Consider the following 24205-nt stretch of genomic DNA (forward strand, 5'->3'; position numbering starts at 1 on the left):
GAAATGAAGTGTTTTAGTGGAAACTTTCAAGCGTCTATTGACCCAGATTGTGAAACGTAAACAAATCCATGCACAGAAATGAGTACTTTCCACTCTGTCCCTGATATCATACAAAGCAGTGTTTCGTTAGATTTAGATGGTATGAAATAACACAAGAGAATCTGCTATATTTAGCTTTTCCAAATACCAGTATGATTACATTTGTATTACAATAATGTTCCAGAATTGTTTTTTTGTGGTTTTTTTTTACATTTTATAAAAAAAAGTGTGTTATCAACCTAAGTTTACTCAGGTTCTATTTGTCAGTCTTGAATCCTGGTCTGTTCACCCATAATTGCATTCTCTCCCCTTATTTTGCTATTTTATCCATCTACCCTACCCTTATTGCAATTGCCCGCCAATACTGGATATCTCACACTGGTTCCTGCAAAATTTTGATGTTATAAAACAAACTATCTGACGCCACAATCAAAAAGTGATTGTTGTATGCGTCAAATGTTCAAGCAGCCAGTCAACCAGTATTAGCAATAAGGTGTATTCAATTTCTGATATCAAAATGTTGATTGACCCCCGCAGTTTTAGCTGTCTTCAGAACGTGTCTCCTTGAAGTACAAAAGTCCCTTTTGAATAAAAAAAACCTGCCTTGTCTTTGTAACAACTGAAGAACACAGGATCTTTATTCTATTTGATTGTTTTATTATATTTTCTTTTATAATTTAACAGCTGTGCCCATGTTACCCCTCTTTAAATTTGTGGTTCTAATGTGATATAAGTTCTAGAATGTTTTGGGTTTTTTTCCAGTTCAGGCACAGATACTTGAAGCTAATATATAATTTTTTTTTATTTGCAGATGGTCAATTTAGTAGAGAGAGAACAAAATATTACACTTCTGTAAGTATTCACTACTAATTAGTATCATAAATGCAAGACCTCGCCTCAGACTCAGCAACCCCCTTCCATAAAAAAACAACAAAATACCATCTTAATTCAAAACAAAGAAAACCAATTCACTATGCAAACAAAAGAACTTTAATAACTGTCAAAATTGATTTTTTTTCTCCAAATACATAATAATCAGTAATGTGTAATATTTTTTATTATAAATGAAATAAAAAGTAAAATCACAAAAATACTGAACTCCGGGGAAAAATTCAAATCCAAAAATTGCAAAATCAAAAGAAAAAACACTTCAAACGAATAGACAACAACTGTCATATTCCTGGTACAGGCATTTTCTTTTTAAAAAGCATGATTTTAATTTCTATTCTTTTATTGATGACAAAAATATGAATGAATATCTTTTGATAGTTACTCAAATAATTGTACATTGTATGCATATATTTGTATTTTATTTCAGGGAACAATTTACCCTTTAGCCACACAGAAATCTTTCTTCAAAACAGTTCTGAAAGAAATATCTAATGTAACAAGACTTCAACAGGTAAATGTATACTTCTAAATAAAAATACCTTTTAACAGTTTCAATTGTGAATGGATCATGTAAAACTATTTCCTTTTCACTCAAACTATTTATACTAAATAGAAAACTCTTATCCATCTTTTTATTTTTTCATAAGCTGTCTTTCAATTTGTGAAACTATTAAACGTGTAGTAACTTTTAAATTCTGTCATATTCAAGGGAGCTAATTACAGTTATTTTTGTTGGATATCCAAATATCTAAATAGAGTTATTTCCCTTGTCACAATGCTGCACATACTCAGTTATGTTAGAGAAAAGATATTTATAGTACCATGATAATAAACATGACAAGTAAAAATTACAGAATTTTCTTATAAAAAAAATCAGTAAAGTTATAAATTACACACACATAATATCTCTAAAACATGAGACTTGTAAAACTGGTTCTCCTAAGAGAAAAGTCTTAACTACACACCTTAACTACAGTAAGTGTTTAAAAAGTGGTCAAAATGTTTTGTTAGATGAGCATGAAATTTGAGGCCAAAATTGGTCCTTACCGGACCTACTCCTCTATCAATTAAGACAAAACTCAAAAGTACTACAAAATAAAAAAGTAAATACTGTGAATGAAGAAATTATTGTAAATTTTATACTAATATGTATAGTACATTGCATGCATGGTAAATATTTGTATTATATGTTGTTATCTTTTTTTTCCTTTCAGAGTAAAAAGATACTAACATTTTTAGTATTTAATTTTATTTGTACGTTTGTGTTGTTAATATGGTGTCACACAACCAACAGTATGGGTAAGTATTTCAATTTTCATATTTTTACATTGGTTATACATGTATATATAGTGGGTCTCATTGGGGTCTAAGCGTGACGCGGGATTGCCGATTTGTCGTAAGCGGGAAACGTGAAATTCAAATTATTGTGTCATGAAAACGGGAAATGAGGTCTTGCGGGACCCGGGAAATGACAAAAAAATGAGAATTGCTTACGTACATAGTGTAAGCGGGATACGGGAATCTGACAAAACAGTAAGCGGGATCCGGGATCGGAACCCCCCAATGAGACCCCCTATATATTTTATATATGAAAAATTCATAGAAATATTTGCTAATAATCATTGATTGAGGAATATTTTTGGAGCTACATGTATCCTATCATCTTCAATTTGCAAATTTTAACTTTATGAACTTTTGTTGATTTCACTTTGATTGACCCTGATATCATGTCAATGGACAATGTCTGTCAAAGTTTTGTCTGTTATGTTTTTCTTATAGATTCAAGATGTTAAATAACAAATACATTTTCATTTCGGATAACTGTAAATATAAATACTGAATGCTGTGTTTAATTTATAAGAGACGAAAGCAAGCCATGATCACAATTTAGCAAGAAGGGCTTCCACTCATTATGCAAAATGTGAAGGTCACTTGATTTCACATTCTATAAATTACCAATAATATAAAAAAGAAGATGTGGTATTATTACAAATGAGACAACTATCAACAAAAGACCAAAATGACACAAACATTAACAACTATAGGTAACTGTACGGCCTTGAACAATGAGCAAAGCCCATACCGCATAGTCAGCTGTAAAAGGCCTGACAAGACAATGTAAAACAATTCAAACGAGAAAACTAACGGCCTTATTTATTTCAAAAAATTAACGAAACACAAATATGTAACACATAAACAAACGACAACCACTGAATAAACTCACTAATCAATTCTATAACAAAAACTTAACACATGAAAAGATACGAAAGTTATCCAAAACAGACATTATTAGGTAATATGCATTTTTTAACAAGGAAAAGAAATAATGATCTGTTGAAAAGTTGTTTTTCTTTATTTTTCTAGCCTTAACAGCCTACACCTATCTCACAATGTTCGACTTTTTAAGGTAAGTTGTTGGTTTATTGTCATTTATTATTTTTCTAATATTTTACTGTTGGTACATGTATATGAGGATGTTGTTTATGAAGACATCATCCTAGATACCAGGACTAAGTTTAGTATAATCGCCAAACACGCGTTTCGTCTACTAAAGACTCATCAGTGAGTGACAGTGACGCTCAAATCCCAAAATGTTAAATTAATTTTCTGGAAAAAAGATGCAGACAATAGCAAGAGGACTTTCTAAATTCATGAGGTGAAAAAAAAATTGTCAGTGCAACGGCCAAAAACAGAAAATAGCACAAAAACACTAGAGACTGAGATTGTCTAAAATGTTAGGCAGATAAAGTTAAGTTCATGATCAACCTACATTAGAAGGTCAACAATTTGATAAGGTATATTGTTCATTTACACTTCATTCTGAAATTGCACCCTGATATAGTTGTTATTTCCTGGTCTTGTTGATAAAAACTCTCAAGTCTAATAAAAACTAACAAGGCAGTGAGAAAAGGGATCTGAACACTCCATATAAGAGTTATTTCCCTTCATTTATTTATATCTCATAGTCAATTCAGTTATAGAGACCTAGCCTCACAGTCTTAAAACTTTCGAGCATGATTATTGTACTCAGACTCGAAAATCAACCAATCAAATTGCTGGATTTCATGTTGCGAGCATGACTTTTGTGCTCAGAGCACTGAGTAAAGTTTTATGCCTTCTTGATTTGAGGTCCTGGGTCCAAAATGTAATATAAAAAAATATAAAAAAGACAAGTCCATAAACACTACATAGAAGACTATAGACTGATGGCGTTAAGAATGGTAGGCAGAAAAAAAGTGAAGTTCACATTCAACCTACCAGTACAAAAAAGGTCAGCAAATGATTAAGAAAATGTGTATTATCACAGCAGGTGGAAATTGAACCATATAATAGTTGTTATTTCCTATTTCTTGTAATTTACTCTTGCGTAAGACTATTAAAATCATGGTAGACTCAATTTAGATTATTTTGTAAATTAGGGAGCTACCAGTTGATTTTTAGGGGGGGGGGGGGGGGGGGGGGGCTAGAATGAAAAGTTTTGTCCTGCTTTTTTTTTAGTTGTAATCTCTGTCCTGCCTTTTTATTTTTCAGTCTATTCGGTCCTGCCTTTTTTTTCTTAGCTTATCCTGACTTTTTTACAATGCAATTTAAGATTATTTTGTAGACTAAAGTTCATTTTAATTTTCACTTAACATGTACGTTCTACAAAATTTAGAAGTCATTAATTTTCACATTAAAACTGCTAAGTTAAAAGTGTGAATGAAATCGCACCTTATTATAGGTGTTATTTCCTGGTCTTGTGTAAGACCTTAATTTTCACTTTTAGTGGTATGAAATGGCACCTAATTATAGGTGTTATTTCCTGGTCTTGTTAATAACACTTGCATAAGACGAAAGATCATGGTAGTTTTTGCTACTTCGGTATATTAAAGTTCATTGCAATTTTCTATTATTTTGTAGATTAAAGTTCATGTTAATTTTCACTTTTATTATGTATGGTTCAAATCTGTAAATAATCTCCACTGTTGACGTCTGTTTATAACTGTAAATAATCTCCCTGTTGACGCCTGTTTATTATTTGTTGTTTAGAATGTCAATAAAATAAAAACTTGTGTAACAAACAAAAACCCACTTAAATATCAAAATTATGAAAATTATGAAATCTAACTTCCTGACTGGAAAGAGCAGGACATATTTACACAAGAAAACACAAAGATCATGAACAATCACTCATTAAAATGTATTATCCCTATTTTGTGCGTTTTTTCTTTGATCTTTTTCTGTGATAATTTTTCATATTATGCTTCTCGCTTGAGATGGAAAATTATCGCTAGAAACTATGGAAGCACATGGCGTTGCTATAGGAAAATAGCAATAAACAGATTATCATTGGTAATCTCAACTCGATTTCTGTTCTCGCTTTCGCCGTCCCGGCTCAAGCGAGAAAATCAAACTTGTTGAGATGTTCAACGATAATCTATAATAACATACAATATCAGATACATTATCATAATATTACAAATTTCAAAAAGAATGAAAAGATTTTTTATATGAAAATATTTTCTCCCAGATTTCATATAGTTTCGTTTTAGATCAAACAGGAAAAAAACCCAAAAAAAACTATATAATATATTATGTATTATGTCAACATGTATGTTTAAATTCAACTTTTAAATTTTGGGAAAAATATCTTGTTTTGTTTTAAAAAATCTCAAAAGTATAGGTAAGAGGCTGATGAAATTTTGCACAGTTATTGTAGAAAAAATTTTGATGTTCTTTATATATATATATATATTATTACGAAAATGCTAATTCTTGAAAAAAAAAACTTTGTTTTATATGTTACATGTGTATTTACATCATTCAAATATTTTTATCTGGTATGTTTTTCACATACATTATTATTTATTTATGTTTCTAAACAACAAAAACTGGTTAAAACTGGGAAGATATTTACAGTTTGGAATAAACATCTAAAAAAAGGTGACCATGAACTTTAATCTATGGTATTATCCCTTCAATCTCTGCTCACTGATTGGTTGTTATACTGTGGTTATCCTCAATCTCTGCTCACTGATTGGTTGTTATACTGTGGTTATCCTTCTCATCTATTCTAAACTTTTGTCTTTGGTTTAATTTTGTTATTTTTTTGTATTAAAGTTCATGTTATTTTCCCCTTTTATTTTAAATGTTTCAAACTGTAAAAACTTTAAACAGTTTCTTTTGTTTAGAAGAATCTAAATAGAATGTAAACTTTTTCTATTTAAAGGATCAAATTATGAAAGAAATATATTTAAGAAATATTCATCATTTATGTGTTTGTCATTTATAACAGTTATTTGTTGATATATATATATTAACAGCCTAAACAGGTACATTTTCACAGAAACAAAAAACATAAAATCATAAAAAAATATGTTTTATATTTTCAGTTTATTGGTATGTCTGCTAACATTATGGGTGCAGATGCAGAAACCTACATCAACATATTCATTTGGGTATGAAATAGTAGTTTATATTGTATTTCATCACAAATCCCAACACAACTTTTTTTTCATAGGATGAAAATGATGATTCAAAAAGGGTAGTAATTTCTTATTTGTCTAGTATCAAATACTCCCTTGTGTAAAACGAATGCCAATAAGCCCGTAATTTTTAATCAACATTTGTCACATGATATATTTGAGCTAGAAAGGCAATGGTAGTGTTCTCCTTACAAATTTCTGATATCATCCTAGTAAACAGGAAGTTATGAAATACCATCTTATTTCTAAAAATAAAAGCATCACATCCATAAATTAAGGCAACAGTAGTATACGGCTGTTCAAAATTCATAAATCGATTGAGAAAAAACAAATCCGGGTTACAAACTAAAACTGAGGGAAACGATCAAATATAAGAGAGCCTTACTACGGCACAACACCAAAAGTAACACACAGAGAAACGAACTATAATGTAACAATGGCAATTTTCCTGACTTGGTACAGGGCATTTTATGAACAAAAATGGTGAGTTGAACCTGGTTTTGTGGCATGCCAAAACCCCGCCATAACACTATCTACAAGAAACTCATTTCAGATAGCATCACATTCTAACCATAAAGCATCACATATAAACCATGAATCATGATGCTAAAAATACCTGGGGAGAACACTATCTTATTAGTATGGTATGGTTGACAACTTGTTCGTTTTGTTTTACAGATATGAGAGGTATGAGGTATTAGGAGTATTTGCCAGTACCATGCTGGCACAGTTAGGATCCTTGTTTATATTAAAAGAAAGGTTGGTGGCTTGGTGTCAAACTAAAAAAAATCTGTTGTGCCATAAAAAAACCAACGATATTAGTGAGTGTAATGTGTGAATCATAGGTTCCATGCATTGGTTATACATATTTGTGAATAGTGTATGTATGGGGGGGGGGGGGGGGGGGAGTTAATGAAAACAACATATTAAATAATTCTATGTGTCCAAAGTACTTTTCGTGGTTTATCTTCATCAGGAATGCTCAAAGCCAAATATTTGAAAGCCAAAATTGTATAAGAAGGTTTATTAAGAACCTAAACAATTGAAGATCTATATGACAAAACTACCTAAAAATAGCTCAACTTTGCTTGAGGGAGGGGAAATAAACAATTTAGAAATGACAAACAACATAAAAATCCTTGTAAATCAAGTATCTGGAATGGGATAGTGTCGTATAATTTGAATGAAGAGCCATACCCTACATGAAAATGAAAGGAAAATAAGGAGATGAGGTATGATTGCCTTTGATAAAACTATCAACCAGAGATAAAATTTATTCTATGTAAGCAGCTATAGTTCTACATGCAGTTTTCAATAAAACCCATTCAACTGAGTAACCACACTGTACAATCCTGTTCATTACTTTGAAATACAAGTTCAGCAGAAAGTTTAAATTATTAATTATTTATTTTGATTATGCAAATTGAAAACGAAAATCACAAATATTTCTATTTTCAGTATAGAACGAATGTTTATACAACCTGATATTCACACGTAAGTCTTTGATTTAGTACTTATACCCACACAAGTCCTTGATTTAGTACTTTAACCCACACAAGTCCTTGATTTAGTACTTTAACCCACACATAAACACATACAAGTCCTTGGTGTTTGTTTTTCTAGATGACTTCATATGTATACAATATAAAGGCAATGCCATCATCTGTTTATTTGATATTTAGAAATTAAGAAAGAGCAATGTTCACTATGCCCCTCAGTATGTTCCTGTTGATAACAAAAATTATATTTTCCTGACATTGGCCTTTTATATACTGTTTTCATACAATTCATACAATTACTGTTAAGTGTTACTATGATACCCTTTGAAGTGTTGAACCCCCAAAAAAACTAATTTTTAATCCCTACGTATATATATATGTATGTTTAAGAAATTATAACAGTTGTATGACTTTGAGCACCTTTTATATGCTGCTGCAAAATAAAATATTTGTATTAAAAGTTGAACAAGTATGAAAGAATAAAATAATAATGTGAAATCTGTTAGTACAGCTTTCACAGTATATTGACTTACAATCATATTAATTTTTTTAACACAGCTAAAATATATGCTGTAGCCAAATAAAAGAAAAGAAGTTTAAAACAAATGGATATGTATTTAGAAATTCTTTTGTTTAAATAAGTGTCTTCTTTTTATTTCAGAGGTCGACTGTTGATAGGTACTTTGTTTGCCTTCTTTGTCCATTTTACCCTTACATACAGCATAAACAATAGAGCAATGAACCATGTGGTGGATGCTTCCAGTTCTAGCTGGTTACAAGAACACATGACAGATATGTCAGAGAGGTGAGTAGCTATGAGCCATGTTCAGGATGCCAATAGTTCTAGTTAGTGCAGGAACACATTACAGGTATGTTATGGACCCATATGCATATAGTTCTACTAGGTAAAGGGAACACATTGAAAATGTGTACATCTTAGAATTGAGTAGCTATGAGACATATCATGAATTCATGTAGTTCTAGTTGGTTACAGAAACACACAACAGACTTGTCATGGAGTGAGTAGATATGAGCCTTGTTGTTAATTTGTCAGGTTTAAGTTGTTTAATAGAACACATGACATATGTCAGAGAGATGAGTAGCCATACATTTCTGTAATACCTACTTTAAGTATTACCTTCTGTTTTTTAGTGTGTGTCATATAATACCTGGATTGAGTAAACTGTTGTTACCAAGGATTAACCCAATGGCTCTGATTGGTTTTACTGGTGGAATAGCAGTTATTATAACACATATACTTATTGATACAAAGTAAGTAAACTGTTGTTACCAAGGATTAACCCAATGGCTCTGATTGGTTTTACTGGTGGAATAGCAGTTATTATAACACATATACTTATTGATACAAAGTAAGTAAACTGTTGTTACCAAGGATAAACCCAATGGCTCTGATTGGTTTTACTGGTGGAATAGCAGTTATTATAACACATATACTTATTGATACAAAGTAAGTAAACTGTTGTTACCAAGGATTAACCCAATGGCTCTGATTGGTTTTACTGGTGGAATAGCAGTTATTATAACACATATACTTATTGATACAAAGTAAGTAAACTGTTGTTACCAAGGATAAACCCAATGGCTCTGATTGGTTTTACTGGAGGGATAGCAGTTATTATAACTCACATACTTATTGATACAAAGTAAGTAAACTGTTGTTACCAAGGATTAACCCAATGGCTCTGATTGGTTTTACTGGTGGAATAGCAGTTATTATAACACATATACTTATTGATACAAAGTAAGTAAACTGTTGTTACCAAGGATAAACCCAATGGCTCTGATTGGTTTTACTGGAGGGATAGCAGTTATTATAACACATATACTTATTGATACAAAGTAAGTAAACTGTTGTTACCAAGGATTAACCCAATGGCTCTGATTGGTTTTACTGGTGGAATAGCAGTTATTATAACACATATACTTATTGATACAAAGTAAGTAAACTGTTGTTACCAAGGATAAACCCAATGGCTCTGATTGGTTTTACTGGAGGGATAGCAGTTATTATAACTCACATACTTATTGATACAAAGTAAGTAAACTGTTGTTACCACGGATTAATCCAATGGCTCTGATTGGTTTTACTGGAGGGATAGCAGTTATTATAACACATATACTTATTGATACAAAGTAAGTAAACTGTTGTTACCAAGGATTAACCCAATGGCTCTGATTGGTTTTACTGGTGGAATAGCAGTTATTATAACACATATACTTATTGATACAAAGTAAGTAAACTGTTGTTACCAAGGATAAACCCAATGGCTCTGATTGGTTTTACTGGAGGGATAGCAGTTATTATAACTCACATACTTATTGATACAAAGTAAGTAAACTGTTGTTACCACGGATTAATCCAATGGCTCTGATTGGTTTTACTGGAGGGATAGCAGTTATTATAACACATATACTTATTGATACAAAGTAAGTAAACTGTTGTTACCAAGGATCAACCCAATGGCTCTGATTGGTTTTACTGGAGGAATAGCAGTTATTATAACACATATACTTATTGATACAAAGTAAGTAAACTGTTGTTACCAAGGATTAACCCAATGGCTCTGATTGGTTTTACTGGTGGAATAGCAGTTATTATAACACACATACTTATTGATACAAAGTAAGTAAACTGTTGTTACCAAGGATTAACCCAATGGCTCTGATTGGTTTTACTGGTGGAATACAAGTTATTATAACACATATACTTATTGATACAAAGTAAGTAAACTGTTGTTACCAAGGATTAACCCAATGGCTCTGATTGGTTTTACTGGAGGGATAGCAGTTATTATAACTCACATACTTATTGATACAAAGTAAGTAAACTGTTGTTACCACGGATTAATCCAATGGCTCTGATTGGTTTTACTGGAGGGATAGCAGTTATTATAACACATATACTTATTGATACAAAGTAAGTAAACTGTTGTTACCAAGGATCAACCCAATGGCTCTGATTGGTTTTACTGGAGGAATAGCAGTTATTATAACACATATACTTATTGATACAAAGTAAGTAAACTGTTGTTACCAAGGATTAACCCAATGGCTCTGATTGGTTTTACTGGTGGAATAGCAGTTATTATAACACACATACTTATTGATACAAAGTAAGTAAACTGTTGTTACCAAGGATTAACCCAATGGCTCTGATTGGTTTTACTGGTGGAATAGCAGTTATTATAACACATATACTTATTGATACAAAGTAAGTAAACTGTTGTTACCAAGGATTAACCCAATGGCTCTGATTGGTTTTACTGGTGGAATAGCAGTTATTATAACACATATACTTATTGATACAAAGTAAGTAAACTGTTGTTACCAAGGATTAATCCAATGGCTCTGATTGGTTTTACTGGAGGAATAGCAGTTATTATAACACATATACTTATTGATACAAAGTAAGTAAACTGTTGTTACCAAGGATTAACCCAATGGCTCTGATTGGTTTTACTGGAGGAATAGCAGTTATTATAACACATATACTTATTGATACAAAGTAAGTAAACTGTTGTTACCAAGGATTAATCCAATGGCCCTGATTGGTTTTACTGGAGGAATAGCAGTTATTATAACACATATACTTATTGATACAAAGTAAGTAAACTGTTGTTACCAAGGATTAATCCAATGGCCCTGATTGGTTTTACTGGAGGAATAGCAGTTATTATAACACATATACTAATTGATACAAAGTAAGTAAACTGTTGTTACCAAGGATTAACCCAATGGCTCTGATTGGTTTTACTGGAGGAATAGCAGTTATTATAACACATATACTTATTGATACAAAGTAAGTAAACTGTTGTTACCAAGGATTAACCCAATGGCTCTGATTGGTTTTACTGGAGGAATAGCAGTTATTATAACACATATACTTATTGACACAAAGTAAGTAAACTGTTGTTACCAAGGATTAATCCAATGGCTCTGATTGGTTTTACTGGAGGAATAGCAGTTATTATAACACACATACTTATTGACACAAAGTACGTAAGCTGTTGTTACCAAGGATTAATCCAATGGCTCTGATTGGTTTTACTGGAGGAATAGCAGTTATTATAACACACATACTTATTGACACAAAGTAAGTAAGCTGTTGTTACCAAGGATTAATCCAATGGCCCTGATTGGTTTTACTGGAGGAATAGCAGTTATTATAACACATATACTTATTGACACAAAGTAAGTAAGCTGTTGTTACCAAGGATTAATCCAATGGCTCTGATTGGTTTTACTGGAGGAATAGCAGTTATTATAACACATATACTTATTGATACAAAGTAAGTAAACTGTTGTTACCAAGGATTAATCCAATGGCCCTGATTGGTTTTACTGGAGGAATAGCAGTTATTATAACACATATACTAATTGATACAAAGTAAGTAAACTGTTGTTACCACGGATTAACCCAATGGCTCTGATTGGTTTTACTGGAGGAATAGCAGTTATTATAACACATATACTTATTGATACAAAGTAAGTAAGCTGTTGTTACCAAGGATTAACCCAATGGCTCTGATTGGTTTTACTGGTGGAATAGCAGTTATTATAACACATATACTTATTGATACAAAGTAAGTAAACTGTTGTTACCAAGGATTAACCCAATGGCCCTGATTGGTTTTACTGGAGGAATAGCAGTTATTATAACACATATACTTATTGATACAAAGTAAGTAAACTGTTGTTACCAAGGATTAATCCAATGGCTCTGATTGGTTTTACTGGAGGAATAGCAGTTATTATAACACACATACTTATTGATACAAAGTAAGTAAACTGTTGTTACCAAGGATTAATCCAATGGCTCTGATTGGTTTTACAGGAGGAATAGCAGTTATTATAACTCATATACTTATTGATACAAAGTAAGTAAACTGTTGTTACCAAGGATTAACCCAATGGCTCTGATTGGTTTTACTGGAGGAATAGCAGTTATTATAACACACATACTTATTGACACAAAGTAAGTAAACTGTTGTTACCAAGGATTAACCCAATGGCTCTGATTGGTTTTACTGGAGGAATAGCAGTTATTATAACACATATACTTATTGATACAAAGTAAGTAAACTGTTGTTACCAAGGATTAATCCAATGGCCCTGATTGGTTTTACTGGAGGAATAGCAGTTATTATAACACATATACTTATTGATACAAAGTAAGTAAACTGTTGTTACCACGGATTAACCCAATGGCTCTGATTGGTTTTACTGGTGGAATAGCAGTTATTATAACACATATACTTATTGACACAAAGTAAGTAAACTGTTGTTACCAAGGATTAACCCAATGGCTCTGATTGGTTTTACTGGTGGAATAGCAGTTATTATAACACATATACTTATTGACACAAAGTAAGTAAGCTGTTGTTACCAAGGATTAACCCAATGGCTCTGATTGGTTTTACTGGAGGAATAGCAGTTATTATAACACATATACTTATTGATACAAAGTAAGTAAACTGTTGTTACCAAGGATTAATCCAATGGCCCTGATTGGTTTTACTGGAGGAATAGCAGTTATTATAACACATATACTTATTGATACAAAGTAAGTAAACTGTTGTTACCAAGGATTAATCCAATGGCCCTGATTGGTTTTACTGGAGGAATAGCAGTTATTATAACACATATACTTATTGATACAAAGTAAGTAAACTGTTGTTACCAAGGATTAACCCAATGGCTCTGATTGGTTTTACAGGAGGAATAGCAGTTATTATAACACATATACTTATTGATACAAAGTAAGTAAACTGTTATTACCAAGGATTAATCCAATGGCCCTGATTGGTTTTACTGGAGGAATAGCAGTTATTATAACACATATACTTATTGATACAAAGTAAGTAAACTGTTGTTACCAAGGATTAATCCAATGGCTCTGATTGGTTTTACTGGAGGAATAGCAGTTATTATAACACACATACTTATTGACACAAAGTAAGTAAACTGTTGTTACCAAGGATTAATCCAATGGCTCTGATTGGTTTTACAGGAGGAATAGCAGTTATTATAACACATATACTTATTGATACAAAGTAAGTAAACTGTTGTTACCAAGGATTAACCCAATGGCTCTGATTGGTTTTACTGGAGGAATAGCAGTTATTATAACACATATACTTATTGATACAAAGTAAGTAAACTGTTGTTACCAAGGATTAATCCTATGGCTCTGATTGGTTTTACTGGAGGAATAGCAGTTATTATAACACATATACTTATTGATACAAAGTAAGTAAACTGTTGTTACCAAGGATTAACCCAATGGCTCTGATTGGTTTTACAGGAGGAATAGCAGTTATTATAACACATATACTTATTGATACAAAGTAAGTAAACTGTTGTTACCAAGGATTAACCCAATGGCTCTGATTGGTTTTACTGGAGGAATAGCAGTTATTATAACACATATACTTATTGATACAAAGTAAGTAAACTGTTGTTACCAAGGATTAATCCAATGGCCCTGATTGGTTTTACTGGAGGAATAGCAGTTATTATAACTCACATACTTATTGACACAAAGTAAGTAAACTGTTGTTACCAAGGATTAATCCAATGGCTCTGATTGGTTTTACTGGTGGAATAGCAGTTATTATAACACACATACTTATTGATACAAAGTAAGTAAGCTGTTGTTACCAAGGATCAACCCAATGGCTCTGATTGGTTTTACTGGAGGAATAGCAGTTATTATAACACATATACTTATTGATACAAAGTAAGTAAACTGTTGTTACCAAGGATTAATCCAATGGCTCTGATTGGTTTTACTGGAGGAATAGCAGTTATTATAACACATATACTTATTGATACAAAGTAAGTAAACTGTTGTTACCAAGGATTAATCCAATGGCTCTGATTGGTTTTACTGGAGGAATAGCAGTTATTATAACACATATACTTATTGATACAAAGTAAGTAAACTGTTGTTACCCAGGATTAACCCAATGGCTCTGATTGGTTTTACTGGAGGAATAGCAGTTATTATAACACATATACTTATTGATACAAAGTAAGTAAACTGTTATTACCAAGGATCAACCCAATGGCTCTGATTGGTTTTACTGGAGGAATAGCAGTTATTATAACACATATACTTATTGACACAAAGTAAGTAAACTGTTGTTACCAAGGATTAACCCAATGGCTCTGATTGGTTTTACTGGTGGAATAGCAGTTATTATAACACATATACTTATTGATACAAAGTAAGTAAACTGTTGTTACCAAGGATTAACCCAATGGCTCTGATTGGTTTTACTGGAGGAATAGCAGTTATTATAACACATATACTTATTGATACAAAGTAAGTAAACTGTTGTTACCCAGGATCAACCCAATGGCTCTGATTGGTTTTACTGGAGGAATAGCACTTATTATAACACATATACTTATTGATACAAAGTAAGTAAACTGTTGTTACCAAGGATTAATCCAATGGCTCTGATTGGTTTTACTGGTGGAATAGCAGTTATTATAACACATATACTTATTGATACAAAGTAAGTAAACTGTTGTTACCAAGGATTAACCCTATGGCTCTGATTGGTTTTACTGGAGGAATAGCAGTTATTATAACACATATACTTATTGATACAAAGTAAGTAAGCTGTTGTTACCAAGGATTAATCCAATGGCTCTGATTGGTTTTACTGGAGGAATAGCAGTTATTATAACACATATACTTATTGATACAAAGTAAGTAAACTGTTGTTACCAAGGATTAACCCAATGGCTCTGATTGGTTTTACTGGAGGAATAGCAGTTATTATAACACATATACTTATTGATACAAAGTAAGTAAACTGTTGTTACCAAGGATTAACCCAATGGCTCTGATTGGTTTTACTGGTGGAATAGCAGTTATTATAACACATATACTTATTGATACAAAGTAAGTAAACTGTTGTTACCAAGGATTAACCCTATGGCTCTGATTGGTTTTACTGGAGGAATAGCAGTTATTATAACACATATACTTATTGATACAAAGTAAGTAAGCTGTTGTTACCAAGGATTAATCCAATGGCTCTGATTGGTTTTACTGGAGGAATAGCAGTTATTATAACACATATACTTATTGATACAAAGTAAGTAAACTGTTGTTACCACGGATAAACCCAATGGCTCTGATTGGTTTTACTGGAGGAATAGCAGTTATTATAACACATATACTTATTGATACAAAGTAAGTAAACTGTTGTTACCAAGGATTAACCCAATGGCTCTGATTGGTTTTACTGGTGGAATAGCAGTTATTATAACACATATACTTATTGATACAAAGTAAGTAAGCTGTTGTTACCAAGGATTAACCCAATGGCTCTGATTGGTTTTACTGGAGGAATAGCAGTTATTATAACACATATACTTATTGATACAAAGTAAGTAAACTGTTGTTACCAAGGATTAATCCAATGGCTCTGATTGGTTTTACTGGAGGAATAGCAGTTATTATAACACATATACTTATTGATACAAAGTAAGTAAACTGTTGTTACCAAGGATTAATCCAATGGCTCTGATTGGTTTTACTGGAGGAATAGCAGTTATTATAACACATATACTTATTGATACAAAGTAAGTAAACTGTTGTTACCAAGGATTAATCCAATGGCTCTGATTGGTTTTACTGGAGGAATAGCAGTTATTATAACACATATACTTATTGATACAAAGTAAGTAAACTGTTGTTACCAAGGATTAATCCAATGGCCCTGATTGGTTTTACTGGAGGAATAGCAGTTATTATAACACATATACTTATTGATACAAAGTAAGTAAACTGTTGTTACCACGGATTAACCCAATGGCTCTGATTGGTTTTACTGGTGGAATAGCAGTTATTATAACACATATACTTATTGATACAAAGTAAGTAAACTGTTGTTACCAAGGATTAATCCAATGGCTCTGATTGGTTTTACTGGAGGAATAGCAGTTATTATAACACACATACTTATTGATACAAAGTAAGTAAACTGTTGTTACCAAGGATTAACCCAATGGCTCTGATTGGTTTTACTGGTGGAATAGCAGTTATTATAACACATATACTTATTGACACAAAGTAAGTAAACTGTTGTTACCAAGGATTAACCCTATGGCTCTGATTGGTTTTACTGGTGGAATAGAAGTTATTATAACACATATACTTATTGATACAAAGTAAGTAAACTGTTGTTACCAAGGATTAACCCTATGGCTCTGATTGGTTTTACTGGTGGAATAGCAGTTATTATAACTCATATACTTATTGATACAAAGTAAGTAAACTGTTGTTACCAAGGATTAACCCAATGGCTCTGATTGGTTTTATAGGAGGAATAGCAGTTATTATAACACATATACTTATTGATACAAAGTAAGTACCCAGGTTTACTGGAGGAATAGCAGTTATTATAACACATATACTTATTGATACAAAGTAAGTACCCAGGTTTACTGGAGGAATAGCAGTTATTATAACACATATACTTATTGATACAAAGTAAGTACCCAGGTTTACTGGAGGAATAGCAGTTATTATAACACATATACTTATTGATACAAAGTAAGTACCCAGGTTTACTGGAGGAATAGCAGTTATTATAACACATATACTTATTGATACAAAGTAAGTACCCAGGTTTACTGGAGGAATAGCAGTTATTATAACACATATACTTATTGATACAAAGTAAGTAAGCTGGATTATCGGTAATTCATTTTCCCTTTGATCTTACTGCCTAATATTTTTGAGTATCAACTACTGGCTGTATCACTGAAAATATTAGGCAAGACATTGTGTGACATCATAATTACTTATAAACAGAATAATATGTAGTTTCGTTTTTGATACTGACTATATCATGTGGAATATCTTAACTCGCCTAATGGGCTTGTCTAGATATTCCACATGATATAGTCAGTATCAAAAACGAAACTATCGTTATTCTATATTTATTCTCTAGACATAATAAAACAAGGTTAAAACAAATTATCCTGATTCTTTGGTTATCAGTTCATGTTATATAATAATTGAATTTATATGAATATAATGGGGTTTTGGACAAAGAACAAATATTTATGAAACAGCTCTCCCACAATACAATATAAAAACCAAAAGTAATGTGTTCAGCATTATTATTTTAGATTATAAGAAAATAATTATTATTTATTTAAATGAAATAAGATTTTTTGTTTATCCAACAATACCTTATTCATCCAAAAATATGTTCAAACAACTTAAATTATATCTTTTTTGGTAATTTAGCTGGTCTTCCTCTAGATATGGTTTTGTATGATATCATATGATATGATTTCTATTTATAGATTGTATCACTCAGCCGACACTTGGGCAGCTGTATCTATAGCTATTATGACATGTGGTACTATGTTTCCAATGAGTGCATACACAGGGAAAATTCTTCTGCAGGTAAGATCTTAAAGGAATGACTGTAATATGTTTTCTGTCTATGAAGAAATAACATAAAAAATTTGGTGCACACTGAATAACGCGGGTTATTTAACAGTGCATCACATTTTTTATGTTATTTCGAATAGACAGAAACAATATTACAGACATTTCTTCTAATTTAATTTTAAACCTTAGAAGTCAATGAAAAAACGTTGTTGACGTCACGGTCACATGACTACATTATATCTATGGGCTGAGAACACAATAATGTCAGCCAATCGGAAGATCTGTTACATCCAAAATTAAATTATAGAAGAATATCAATATGATGAATTGTGTTTGTTTTATATTACATTTGGAGGTTCAGTATGGTTTTTTTTAACTAGATAATCATAACTTTCATGTTTAAAAAACAGAAAATATCCTTGAAAAAGCAAGATCCAGGAAAATTAGTCTAGATGAAAACAAATGAATCCACGTAAATAAACAAGTGGTAAAGCCTCAATTGTATAAGGTAACATTCAGTAATTCAGTCTTTTTTATAAAACCGGAAATGTTTCCAATAATATAACATATCATCATGGCAAATCAGAACATCAAAAAGCAATGATGATTCCCATAATGCTACACAACATTTTGACCAATCAGAATGTCCAAACCAGTGATGTTCTCATAATACAACACATGCTTTTTACAGATCTGTTAGAGTTTTATTCATTTATAGAAAATTTATTTGAATGATTATCAGTTTTATTTATTTTTCAGACAACCCCCTCCCACTTACTGAGTCAGTTAGACAAAATCATACGTGAAGCCTCCACTTTAGATGGTGTCTTAGAGTTCAGACATGAACATTTCTGGACCTTATCATTTGGAACACTGGTGAGACTCTTATAATAGTTTGATGTTTAGTTTTGCATCCTATTTAGGCATGACATCAAAAGTTCAATGTAGGATAAAAAAAAACTTAATTCACATAGTTTTTTCACTGATTTGATTTAAGTTTTTTATCCTACATCGATCTTTTGATGTCATCCCTTAATAAAAATCAGTGGCGGATCCAGAACTTTTCATAAGGGGGGGCCGGCTGACTGACCTAAAAGGGGGGGGGAGGTCCAGTCAGGTTTCAGTGATTCCCCATATAATTAACTAAATTTTTCCCATGAAAGGGGGGGGGGGTCCCCCTGGATCCACCTATAATAATAGCTCACATGATATGGTCAGAGTTTTATATTGGGTTTATATGTTTACTTTTGTATTTTATTTTATCAATATTGCTGCCGTACATATACTCAGACATTAAAATACAATCTTCTGGAATGAGATTAAATTCCTTCCAGATATTATTTTCAAATTGTTCTTAAAAAAAAATCCTGAATGCTGTTGCTTCAAATTTCTTTCAATAATAAGTTTCTCTACACACCTATGGAATAACTAATAAAAGTGTCATTGTGCATTTGAGTCATGATGGTAGCCAGACTAAAGATGATGAGTGATTTATCATTAAAGATACCATTTTTCAGGGTTTATGACATTAGGCTTTTAAATTTTAACCCCAGTTAGAGAAAAACATTGTTTTATCATCTAAATAAATGACAGAAGATGCATACTGGATGTTGAAACTCCTTTACGATGAAATGTTAAATCTACAGGCCCCGGAGCTCAACTTTTGAAAATTTTTAGTTAGATGCTGTAGGCTTGTAGATATGATTTTTACAGGCACAAGAGCAATTTTAAAAGCCTGGACTGCCTGGGCTGCCACTCAGTGTGAAGACTGTCCTAAGGGAAAAGAAAAACTGACAACCCAATGGCAAAAAAAACAACAAAAGTGATGAGACAAGGAACGAATCTACAAAACTGTACATAAATAAACAAAGCATGAGCAACATAAACCACACCTTAAACTGGGGGTCAACTGATGTTCTCTGGAAGGGGAAAAAGTTTTTCATTGTAGCTCTTACATTTTTTGTTTGGTTTAATCACATCTACTCTAGCAAAAGTGATAAGTTTTTTCATTATCCATTACAGGCTGGATCAGTACAAGTTAGAGTAAGACGTGACGCTGATGAACAGATGGTCCTGGCTCATGTCTATAGCAGGCTATCTAGCATGGTCAGTATGTTGACCATTCAAATATTCAAAGATGATTGGACAAGGGCTTCTGGTTTTAGTGTGTTAGGTAGTCCAGCATTCTCACAAAATTTAACACCAGGACAATATCAACAACGTGGGCCATCACCAATATTAGACACTGGATATAGGTCAAATGTTGAAGGTCATGGACATAGTCACAGTCAAGGTCATGGTCATAGTCATGGACAAGGTCATGGTCATAGCCATGGTCACGGGCACAGTCATGGAGTTTCATCAGACTTTAAATCATCAACTCCAACAAGAGGAGTTAGTTATGTCACTGGAAAATCATAATATGACAAGTCAAATTCTCAAGGTCATCGTCATAGCTACAGTTATGGCAGTGAAAGCAGCTTTTTAAAGATAACACATCACATGACAGAAGAATCAAATTGAGATTCAGTCTTGAACAAATTTTTTTGTTTACGTAATAAAGTTTTAAAAACATACTATTTCAGTTCTTATTTACAAAATCTTGTTAAAATATCAAAAGATTTTGACAACATAAAAAGGTAATAGTTTTCAAAATAAATCTGTTATAAACAAACATACTGTTTTTAAATCTTGTTAAAATATCAAAAGATTTTAACAGCATAAAAAGGAAATAGTTTTAAAAATAAATCTGTTATAAACAACCATATTTTTTTTAAATCTTGTTAAAATATCAAAAGGTTATGACAGTTTAAAAGGGAAATAGTTTTTTTTTTAAACTGTAATAACCTATTTTGATACAAAACAACCAAATTAACTTTCAAAATGGCATTTATAATCATTGAGTAAATCACTGTTTGTAAGATGGTCATTTTGACTGAACCATTACTATATTTTATTAGAAAAATCTGGCTAAGATGTTAATTATCAAGTCATACAATATAAACTTAATTAAACCTTAAAGGGTTAACATTGGTTTGCAGGCGCGGATCCAGAGGGGGGGGGGGGGGGGGGGTTCCAGTCAATGCATTTGAATTAGGACCTGCAGTTGATTAAATGAAAATCTCTTTTTTGTAGATATTTAATTTCATGGTTTTGCAAAAGTCTGAACACAAATCTGTAGAAGATTTTTACTTCTTTGTCCATTTGAATTCATGGTTCATCTTCACCCTGGAAATCCACGAAAATTGGTATCTCAAGAAAATTGGTATCTCATGAATAATAATGAATCCACAGTATATGTCACTTGATATGATAGTTTTATGAACAAGAGTGTAAGGAAACAATTTACTGATACACTTTACTATGATCTATATGGGGAGAAAGATGTGAAGATTGAAAAATAGTATTATTCAGATTTCTTTGAGAATGGAAATGGGGAATGTGTCAAAGAAACAACAACCAAACCCAGTGGCGTAGCTTCCATTGAGGCAATGAGGCAACTGCCTCACTATTTTTTTTTTTGGCAAAAAAAAATAAATATGAAATATTTTCATGTACTTGACACTTAGTTTTATTTCAAATAAGAAAATACTAGATCATCGTCTTTTTCTGTGAAGCTTTTTTACGGAAACATACATTGTCGCCCGTCAAATTAGATTTGCGAAATTTACGGGGTCAGGGATATGACGGAGCAAGCGTGATGTCTGGGTTAAAATCTGGTGTAAGTGCCCGTATTAAAGAACTACGACCCCGTGCAGAATACCATCATTGTAGAGCACATGCGTTAAATTTGGTTATTTCGTCATCATGTAGAAGTGTTGATATGATAAAAACCGTATTTGATGATGTTAATCAATTAACGTGGTTCCTTGGTGGCAGTCCAAAGAGAACAGCAATTCTTAAGCGACACTTGCCCGTTGCAAAACATGTTGATTATTTAGTAGGGGATACCGATGACGAGAAAGTTGAGAGTAACATCAATATTGCAAATGCATTTTCCAAGAGTTTGCTTCCGAAATTGTGTGAAACAAGATGGTCTGCTAGAGTTGACACACTGTCCGTTATTTTGGCTAAATACAAGGCAGTTCTTGCATCTCTTGAAGATGTAAGAAAGGAGAATACGGCAACCGAAGCTCGCACAAAAGCCACTGCATTTATACATATGATGAAGAAGAGCACTTTTGTTGTTGCAATAGTAATTGCCCATCATATTTTAAGTTATACAAAGCCCTTAAGTCTTGCATTGCAGAATGCAAAATGTGATGTGTTCAAGGCCTTCACAGATGCTCAGACATGTAAAAAGGTAGTTGCTGATCAAAGGTCGGACGAAGTGTTCAACAGATGTATATGGATGAAAGCAGCTGCGTACGCCGAGAGCATAGACATCGAGCTCGGTAAACCAAGAACAGTTGGGCGAATGCGTCATCGGGCTAATGCTGCATTTTCCGACGATTCGGTACACGGCTATTATAGAGTGAACGCATACTTTCCGTTTGTCGATCATTGTTTGAATGAGTTGAATGAACGATTTCCTGAACAAACACGCCCATCTTTCTTGGCGTTTCAGTTGCTGCCATGTCGCCTTCAGAACATAACTGAGGAGGAAATTGCCGTTATCCAAGTCAGATATGAGGAGGATATGCCAGACTCCAGGGTTTGTTAGAGAACTTGAACGGTGGAAAATTTTCTGTTCCGGACTCCAAAACAGAGATAAAGATACCGGTAATCAGTCTTTGGAAACGGCAATTCAACTTGCAGACCCCAATTATTATCCCAATGTTCATGCAGTATTTAGAGTGCTGCTCACAATGCCTGTAGGATCCGTGCCCTGTGAGAGGTCTTTCTCTGCGATGAGACGATTAAAACATTGGAGCAGATCTACGATGACCGAAGACCGACTTTCTGGACTGGCTAGTCTCTTCATACATAGAGATATCACCGTTTGTAGAGAGAAGATTATGAGAATATTTGATGAAACCAAAAAACGTCGCCTTTCTAACATTAATGATAATTTGATAACTACATGTACTTGTACACAGGTGTTAACTTATTAAAATTGCAAAAAATAGTACACTGTCATATTATTTACATGTGAAAAGAGAATCCCATACAATGCATAAGAGGTATACTTTCGAGACGAATACACTATTTATTTAATATTTAGTACTTGTCATCCCAAAAGACAGTGTTGTATCAAGACTAACTTTCCTCATATAGATATGTTGCGATATGGCGATATGGCATTAGGTTGTGATCACAAATCATACATTTAAATCCAGGAAAACGCGTTTCAGGCCCTCAAACACCCCTAAAAAAAAATTCGCCTCGCTTCGCTCGGCGAATTGCCTCACTATAATTAGACCCAAGCTACGCCCCTGAAACCATAGAACAGGCAGCAGCAGAAGGTCACCAGCAGGTCTTGCTGATGATGCTCAGTACCAGGATCAATTAAACTTTATAAAGGATTTGCTAACCTTTTTCTCTCACCTGATTTTTTAAACTCACTTTTTATGCCCCACCTACAATAGAAGAGGGGCATTATGTTTTCTGGTCTGTGCATCCTTCCATCTGTCAATTTGTCTGTCCGTTCATTAGTTTGTCTTTCCGTCCGTTCGTCTCACTTCAGGTTAAAGTTTTTGGTCAAGGTAGTTTTTGATGAAGCTGAAGTCCAATCAACTTGAAACTTAATACACATGTTCCTTATGATATGACCCTATTGGTTACCCAATTTCACGGTCCAGTGAACATGGAAAATGATAATGCGGGTGGGGCATCCGTATAATTTGGACACATTCTTTTTTGTCCTAGAAGTGAAATTTTACAATTCCAGGTACATTGTAATTTACCAGAAACTTTTAACAAAT

The 24205-nt window shown here is 32.7% G+C and overlaps 2 protein-coding genes across 3 annotated transcripts; both read left to right on the forward strand.

Annotated features, from left to right (window-relative positions):
* The first annotated feature begins 4 nt into the window (after nucleotides 1–4).
* Nucleotides 5–20877, forward strand: LOC134710029 (zinc transporter 6-A-like). 2 transcript variants are annotated; one of them, XM_063570178.1, is made up of 13 exons: nucleotides 5–139; nucleotides 851–891; nucleotides 1358–1441; nucleotides 2145–2229; nucleotides 3295–3337; nucleotides 6303–6368; nucleotides 7074–7154; nucleotides 7854–7889; nucleotides 8556–8699; nucleotides 9047–9166; nucleotides 18251–18353; nucleotides 19101–19217; nucleotides 20364–20877. In XM_063570178.1, the coding sequence occupies exons 1-13, from the start codon at nucleotides 79–81 to the stop codon at nucleotides 20760–20762; spliced, it is 1380 nt and encodes a 459-aa protein (XP_063426248.1). In that variant the 5' UTR covers nucleotides 5–78; the 3' UTR covers nucleotides 20763–20877. The 2 variants fall into 2 exon arrangements, with proteins under 2 accessions (XP_063426248.1, XP_063426249.1); XM_063570179.1 differs by lacking the exon at nucleotides 9047–9166.
* Nucleotides 20878–22041: 1164 nt separating this feature from the next.
* LOC134709898 (52 kDa repressor of the inhibitor of the protein kinase-like) lies at nucleotides 22042–23004 on the forward strand. The gene has a single exon (XM_063570025.1). It carries the CDS (start codon nucleotides 22042–22044, stop codon nucleotides 23002–23004), a length of 963 nt encoding a protein of 320 aa, XP_063426095.1.
* The last annotated feature ends 1201 nt before the right edge of the window (nucleotides 23005–24205 follow it).

This window comes from Mytilus trossulus, chromosome 3, assembly GCF_036588685.1.
Source record: "Mytilus trossulus isolate FHL-02 chromosome 3, PNRI_Mtr1.1.1.hap1, whole genome shotgun sequence".
Lineage (NCBI taxonomy): Eukaryota > Metazoa > Mollusca > Bivalvia > Mytilida > Mytilidae > Mytilus > Mytilus trossulus.

Coding starts and splice junctions, on each gene's coding strand:
- LOC134709898 (XM_063570025.1), top strand. CDS start 22,042: ATGTCTGGGTTAAAATCTGGTGTAAGTGCCCGTATTAAAGAACTACGA.
- LOC134710029 (XM_063570178.1), top strand. CDS start 79: ATGAGTACTTTCCACTCTGTCCCTGATATCATACAAAGCAGTGTTTCG. Junction 892..1,357: donor GAACAAAATATTACACTTCT/GTAAGTATTCAC, acceptor ATTTTATTTCAG/GGAACAATTTACCCTTTAGC. Junction 1,442..2,144: donor ATGTAACAAGACTTCAACAG/GTAAATGTATAC, acceptor TTTTCCTTTCAG/AGTAAAAAGATACTAACATT.